The sequence below is a fragment of the Spinacia oleracea genome, chromosome 5, assembly GCF_020520425.1.
Source record: "Spinacia oleracea cultivar Varoflay chromosome 5, BTI_SOV_V1, whole genome shotgun sequence".
Lineage (NCBI taxonomy): Eukaryota > Viridiplantae > Streptophyta > Magnoliopsida > Caryophyllales > Amaranthaceae > Spinacia > Spinacia oleracea.
In genome coordinates, this window is record NC_079491.1 from 11,140,222 (window position 1) to 11,148,251 (window position 8,030).

The window sequence follows — 8,030 nt, forward strand, 5'->3', positions numbered from 1 at the left end:
ACTTTCCATAGCAGATAGATTCAGGCCACTCAGCCAACAAGGCATTACAAAAACAACAGCTGATAACTCAAAATCACGAGTCAAGTGAAAGCCTTTACACAGAGTAGCTGATAATTCACAAAACATGAGATAAAAGGGGAAACCTTGACACACCAGCCCAACTATAACTTGGTCAAAGAATGTTAAGTGGCAAACACATAAATATGAATTGATGAACAAAGTAACTTGAGAACAATTATACAATGATTGATCACACAGAAGATAATAACAATCAGATTGCCACCATGATGAGTTGCCAAGTTTTACAGATTTTTGAAAACCGGGTTGAGAAACTAATGCCTCAACTTGAAGTAAACGATCAAAATGATTACAAGAACCAGTACTGTGATAATTGAACCAATAACCAATTTGTTCTTATTCATTCTCCTTGACATTGCACTCAGAATTTTCTTGCTTCTGCCAACATTCTCGTCAACCCCGTGAAGCTGGATACAAATTTTAGCAAAAATGAATAGCTAACTGAAGCAATAAAACTAATTGGCTTGATCCACCATAATGATTAGTGGATCCAAGAAAATAGGAAAGATCTATGTCAGCTTAATAAGAGAGAAAACACGCTTACTGTATTATGAGCATGCAAAAGCGATTGGCGTTGCTGATGCAAATCTTCAAGAATAGAAACCCCAATAGCTTCAGTTTCCTGCATGGTCATTCTACTCTGTCTGACCCTGTCAGTGGACTGATTCAATCTCTCTGTTGACATCAATAGCCGCCCTCTTTGATCAGCAGAAGCCTGACCCACGGTATAAACAAACACAACCATGTGAAATAACTAGCAAGATTCATATATGCAATCACGATACAATTTACAATCAGTCACAAGTTTAACTTCAATTTTTTCTAGAGTAACTGACTAGAGTGGTATACATATGACGAGCTAATAAAAAACTAATACGGAGTATTACTATACGTACCATCAGTGCATCGGCCATGCCAGATTCCAGCAATGCATCTCGAGCAGCTTGACTATCAGTAGAAGAGAGTCTTTTGATCTCAGATTTCAAGTTGTTTAGGTCATTTTTGTACTCTCTAAGCTTGGTAAGTAACATAGCCTTCACATTCGGCTGCAGTGCTCTGGCCTCCAGGTCCATTTTCCGGATCTGGATATGTTCAAAGATCAAGCACGTTTTACATTTTTAATCACAACATGAAAAGGTTTGAGTTATGATTAATGTTGATCAAGAAGAATTGTAACCGAAAATATCTTAAATACAATACCAGTGATTCAGCTTCTTCCAAACCACTTTTCATTTCTGATATTTTCTGCTTCTTCTGCTCTGCAAGGCAGCACTAGATATAATAAAAACAAAAACAATGACCCATAACCACACCAAAGAATGATGATTCCATTAAAATATCATGATTAGCAAAGGCAACTAGGCAAGTGCTACTCAACGTTTTGAGGAATGTTGAACGGTTTAACGTATAAAGATAGTGATGCAAAGCAATCAGAAGTGACTATGATCTTCTGTCTTTGTATGCAGATATTTCAGGTTGTGAAGCTTCAATTATGCTCAAAAATCAAAATCAAATCAGATTTCGTCTAGTAGAAACTACTATCAAGGTGCCACATAACATTGAAGATAAACACTTGATACACATTTGAGATATTGGGCCTAGCTTTCTTTATTAAAAATGAAAGGTACTCCCATAACCTGGCAGTTCCCATATTTAGAAAGGTGCATCAAGAATCAAATCGATCATCACAGAATAAACTCGGCCCTTTTCTCAATCAACATAAAAAGCCATTGCTTTTCAAGGTAAGACGGACCAAATTGCTTCTTGACAAGTTTAACTCCCCAGATAAACAGGTTGGTCAAGTCCTGTAATGAGAAAAACCTATCAACTTCTACATAACCTTCTTCTGATGTTAAGGGGTCATTTTGCCAACTTCCACCGGCCAAACGTGGAATTCATCGGAAGTAGTTGGTCGAATTACTAAAATCTGGAAACCAAAAGCCAAAAAAAATGGCAATTCCGGAGCATGACCAACCAACTTCATTGGAGATGATCCAATTATGATATGCTGGCAAACAACTTCAACCCAAAAAATGGCTGTGCTAAGATTCATGATAAGTGCCAATAATTAGGAGTGCATCTCCCAATTAAGCTGTTGAACATTCGATTTTACAATTTTTGTGCCATTTCTACAAACCGAAAAACAAAAAGGGAGGGGCAAAGAAAGCCGCCCCAATATTCTAACGAGTTCGACCCATCTACGCCCCAAACCTTTAGAGTCCAATTACCATTGCGGTTAACTCAATTCTATAATTCCAAATTACACGAGCACAAATCAAATACATCGGATTATTCGTCACCCACTAAATTATTATCGATATATACCTCTAAATTAAACTGAAAAACCTCAATTTCATAAAGAATGCACTGAATTATAACACGAATTCAATTCATCAAAATCAATCAGAAAACACAGAAAAATTGGGAATCACCTCCATTGAGAAGACCAGCAGAGGCACATTTCCGAGTCAAATTTGCTGAAATTTCGCAATATTGACGCTCGTACCCTTCAAAAACCTGACTCATCTTTCCAATTGTCTTATTCTGATAATCAAAAACCCTCTTTTTTTCTTTCACTACCCTAATTGCAAAAGAAAAAAAAAGGGGAAATTCGATTAACACCAAATTCAGTTTGCGATGAAAACCCTAAATTAATCAATCAGCTTCGATCAAATAGAAAATTCAAGAGAGATAGAGAGAGATACCGGTAATTTGATCGAAGATCGTCGCCGATAATCTGAGGGCGATGTTCAAAAAGGACAGATCCGGGTAATTTCTACCCAAAGAAGCTTCCAGCTATTATTATTTTCTTTCTGTATTTGATGATGGCAAGAATGTGATTTTCCAACAGAGGACCAGGATCAACTTTTTCTTCTTATTATTATTGGAAATAATGGTCGACAGCTTCCTTATTGTATACTCCTTTTGGGTCGGGCGTAGCCCAGGCACGACATGAGTTTGTAAGTCCACGTGAAACGGTCTTCACCGGTCTAAACTCGGACCGGAATGAACCGAATTTACTCGGACTGAACTACCTCTGAATGGATCGGAGATTGGAATTTTGATAATTTAAGATCCGTAAATCGGATCGGATTTGCTTGGACCGGACACGAAAAAACGGACGAAAATCTGGACCGAATTGGTTTGGATCAGTTGTCGACTTATTCAATATTTTATTACCTTTTTCTATAGGATATGATAAAGAGGAAAGAATAAATATAGAAAACTAAATGTTAAACGCCCTTGTTTAAAAGATAAAATAAAATATCTCAAACTATATTTATATTTATAACATATTAAAGGAGGAAATTAACTTTGTAAGTAGGTATTTTTCATACTTTTAAAGAAAAAATCGGTCTGGTCCAAGATCGGTTTCTTAATGGTTTGCACCAGACCGGACTGTAGACCAGAAATTAATTTTTTAAGACTCGAAGACCAGACTGGTTGTCTTATTGTCTCCGGTCCGACTTGAGGCTGAACCGGTCCATTTGTCCGTTCCGGACCCATTTTTTAACACTCCTACGTAGGGGTGTAAATTCTCAATCCGACCCAGTGAACCCGATGGGTTTGTCCGACCGTTTAGAATCCGAACCGTTTAGAACCCGTGAGTTAAAATCCGAAATCCGATCCGATCCGATTATATTCAACCCGAATCCGACCCAACCCGTTAGTATTGATCCGATTAAGATCCGAATTCGTTAACAGTCCGATCCGTGACAATCCGAATCCATTTAATCCGATCCGAAGCGATCCGAAACCCGTTTATGATCCGATCCGTTTCAATCCGAATCCGTTCCAACCCGAGGAATATCCGTTTAATCCGATCCATTTTTAATCCGTGACCCGTTTAATCCGACCCGTTTCAACCTGTGACCCGTTTAATCCGATCCGTCTTTAATCCGTGACCCGTTTAATCCGATCCGTTTTTAATCCGTGACATATGGTTATCATCATCAATCCATACGGTGATGATATAGCCGTACATATGGTTATCATCATCAATCCATAAGATATCCAATTTCGTATATGAAAAAATTATAAAAACTTAATATTCTGAAAATATATATCGAGACCAATATAACAAGATCTTACATGATAACATTTTGATGTATATAATAGTGAGAATGTACGGTCAAAGTTTTCATACTTTGTACACATATTCCAAGACATAAAGAACTTTCAGGAATGGAGGTAGTATTAAACCAAGTTATACAATATACTCAATAACTTATATTACTGATCTTAAATTCTTATTACTTTTAAAAGTTAGTTATCGTATTCGTCCCCTATTTAAGTTATCGATATTATAATATATAATTTGGAACCGGATGGACCCGACCAAAATTTCAACCCTCTACCGAATAACTCGATCCGGTAATTACCCGAACCAATTTAAAACTGAATCCAATGTAACCACGCTAAATTTGTTTCAATCCGACCCGTTTTAGTTTGTTACCGATTAAACCGATCCGATATGAATCCGATCCGATATGAATCCGATCCGATACGAATCCGATCCGATATGAATCCGACCGACATGAACCCGAACCCGTTATAGTCCGACTAAACCCGTTAACAATCCGTCATATTCCAATCCGATCCGATCCGACCCAAACCGATTACAATCCAACGCGTTTACAACCCGATCCGATATGAACCCATGAATAAATAATCCGAACCGATCCGGTCCGTTAAGTTTTCAATCCGATCCGATCAGACCCGTTAACCAAATTAATCCGTTCCAATCCGATCCGTTTCAATCCGAATCCGATGAGTCCGACCCAAACCCGATCCGTTGATCCGATTTGACACCCCTACTCCTACGATTCATGGTCTGTATAACAATACGCTACCATGAAATTTATATAATACGAAAATTATGGGTAAAAAGGTATATGTATTCTTGCAATTCCTTTATCTAAGAGATGGCCTAAGGATGATCTTTTTGGAGACAATCAAAAGAGGGCTACTATACAGTCAAGCCAGGCTACTTGTTACCAAAATTGGGCTCTCAAAGTCTATCATTTTCTATTAATCTATGATTAATGAGGAGGTATGGAGAGTGACTTAGGGTATTGATGGGCTACCGAAACTAGGACACTTCTCGTGGAGGGCGTGTAAAGGAAGCATGGCGGTAAGAGAAAGACTTGTTCATCATCATATTGCTACTGATGAGGTTGTTCTCTCTTTTGGATTTAGCGGGACATTCATATTCCTTACGTCGGTTTAGCTTGGCCTGAAAATAGGGAGAGAGTAACTCTCCATCGAAAACAAGCAAATAAAGGCAATATATAGAATATGAATAGCGCTAAATGCAACCCATATGCAACTAAACTACACTAATATGTACAAAAAAGAGTTTCTAATGACTCTTAAAGATGTGCAAATTCTTTAGCAAGCTTATTCGGGTGTGTTTGACTTCCACTAAGTACACTCTCCTCATCAATGGTAGCCCTCATGGTTTTTTTCCAGCTATAAGAGAGGACTCAGACAAGGAGACCCTCTCTCCCCTTGTTGTTTGTAATATGTATGGAGTATCTCTCTCGCACAAATGCACAATGATGTACATAGGTACCTTACAGCAGTTCCATTTTCACCCAAGATGTACTAGTTTGGCTCTGAATCATCTGTGTTTTGCCTGGTCTAATGGCAACTAAAGAAAAAACTGCAAAATATTGTGTGGGAATGGAAGACAGTGACATTCAGAGGATAGTTTCAGCTTCTGGTTTCTCCTTGGGTTCTCTTCCCTTTAGGTACCTGGGAGTACCAATCGGTTCAAGAAAGATTATAGTTGCAGATTGTAACACCCCGACAATTCCCATTTTCTAAAATAACCCCTTTTTTAAATATAACTGTAGGGAATTATCAAAGTATTATCGCCCGTGTAAAAACGTACGGCTTATTCAGAATTTTGCAGCGGAAAACATAAAACTAACTTTTGGGTTCATAATTAATCTATTACATATTAGGTCCAAAACAATTAACTGAAATAAGGAAATACGAATAGTACGACAAGTTTCAAATCCAAGTTAACGAATTGAATCACTTAATTAAACAATAGAACTACAAGCTCTCTAATCCCGATCCCAATGATGCATCATCTTCAAACCTGTAGATGGGCAATGCTTATTGATCCTTAGAGACTGCTCACCAAAGATGGGTCATCACAGGATCAATAAGGCATAGCCATGATCAACACACACAAACAAGCACGTAATCAGCAAAGCTGAGTACTACATACTAAAGCAATAATAATCCTAACATGATACTATTAAACATAATTAAGGGCAGACAAAGCATGATAATCTGACGACCATACTTAACTAGACTAGGCTAGACTGGACCAGACTTTTATAACAATAATATTATTTTAATTGAAATAGGCAATGGACCGAGTTTTCTAGCTAGGCGAGGTACGGGCGCGACTCCGTTACCTCAGTGACCTGCGATATCGAGGAACGTTTGACTGAAAATAGGACGCGGTGATCAATCCGGTCCGAATGAAAGGCCATGGGCTACCACCATGAACCCCAACTCCTGTTTGTCCGTCACTTTAGACGTGCACAGTCTAAAGCTATTGCTACTTAGTTTCACTTTACATGATTTACAAATTGACACCCTGTTATGACTCAACAATCACATAAGGCATGCAACTCACATTTATTTATAACTGTTTTTATCTTAGAATTGAGTAAGTGATCACAAAGGCATCAAACAAGACTCATTCCAATTAACTCCAATCTTTTCTTTAATACTGATCAACCCCTGAATATGGGTATAAGGTTTCAACTTACTAAATAAGGTCCTCCGCCCTCATAAAGTAGTGAAAAGCTAAAAAGGGAACAACAATTAACTGATCTGAATTATATACTGAAGAATCTAGTGTTCCCAATCAAACATATTTGCATCAATCTTCCAGACTAACATGTTATAATCCTCAAAATGCAATAAAGGTTTAATATGTTCATCCAACATTATCAAACATGCAATTTCGACCTGACTAAGTTCATCAACAACATTAACATAACCAAGTTCATCAACAATTCAACATGGTTTCAACAATTAGCACACATTCCAAGCACACAGGTATGTACGTACCTTGTGTAAACAAACTGATAGGCCACTTTAACACTTTCAAAAGTCGCCTAAAGAGAATTCTCCGCCTAAAACAACCAACAAGTAACCTCAATCAATTTCTAATCATTGACAACCATAATAAAGCATTCTAAATGCATCCTAAATAGATTTAGAACTTTCCCCAATATCAAAACTTGAACATTTGCTTTCCTAGCATCATAATTATTGAACCAGTGATTGCAATTCGTTGAAAACTTTTGCAAACATCGTACTTTAAATTTTCAGCAGTATTAATTCATTTAAAAGCTTCACCAGGGTCAATCTACGTTCCTAGTATCTCAAAACAACCAATTCAATAATCCATACTCAACCTATCATGATTAAAACTCATAAAAACCTTGAATTTCGTACTTTAAACCATCAAAACCAATATTTCAATGTCATTAGATAATCTGAAAATCAATAACTTTATTATAAAATTCATATAATCTTAAATTCATAATTTACATCATAAAACCCATAGCTTTAATTCAAGAAAACATAATTCAAACTAATAAATCATGATTAAGCCCTAATTTAATTTTAATTAATCAAAACTGAAAATTAATTCGTTTTTAATCTCAACATAAATTCTGAAAATCGTATTTACCATAAAAATTATAAATTTAATTTAAGAACATAATCTAAATTAACAAACTTTAATTTAAAACAATTAGTTACTTAGGGTTTAAGAAAGTAACCAATTCAAGAAGGAGGAGAGGGAGTTGGCCGGCGCACGGAGGTGGCTTGCGGCTGGGCTGTGCGACGGCGACACACGATGGTGCTGTTTGCGGTGGCTGCGCGAAGACATAACATTAAGGAGGGGAGAAATCGCA

General features: G+C 37.1%; 1 protein-coding gene across 2 annotated transcripts; it reads right to left on the minus strand.

Annotated features, from left to right (window-relative positions):
* Positions 1-182: 182 nt before the first annotated feature.
* On the minus strand, positions 183-2,961 carry LOC110799692 (vesicle transport v-SNARE 13). Of its 2 annotated transcripts, none has more exons than XM_022004972.2 (6): positions 2,784-2,961; positions 2,511-2,654; positions 1,279-1,337; positions 975-1,160; positions 623-793; positions 183-485 (listed from the first exon to the last, which is right to left on the minus strand). In XM_022004972.2, exons 2-6 carry the CDS (start codon positions 2,602-2,604, stop codon positions 333-335), a joined length of 663 nt encoding a protein of 220 aa, XP_021860664.1. In that variant the 5' UTR covers positions 2,605-2,654; positions 2,784-2,961; the 3' UTR covers positions 183-332. The 2 variants fall into 2 exon arrangements, with proteins under 2 accessions (XP_021860664.1, XP_021860662.1); XM_022004970.2 differs by having other exon boundaries at positions 2,511-2,659; positions 2,784-2,960.
* Positions 2,962-8,030: the final 5,069 nt, after the last annotated feature.

Coding starts and splice junctions, on each gene's coding strand:
- LOC110799692 (XM_022004972.2), bottom strand. CDS start 2,604: ATGAGTCAGGTTTTTGAAGGGTACGAGCGTCAATATTGCGAAATTTCA. Junction 1,338..2,510: donor TGCTGGTCTTCTCAATGGAG/GTGATTCCCAAT, acceptor GCTGCCTTGCAG/AGCAGAAGAAGCAGAAAATA. Junction 486..622: donor TTTTGCATGCTCATAATACA/GTAAGCGTGTTT, acceptor ATTTGTATCCAG/CTTCACGGGGTTGACGAGAA.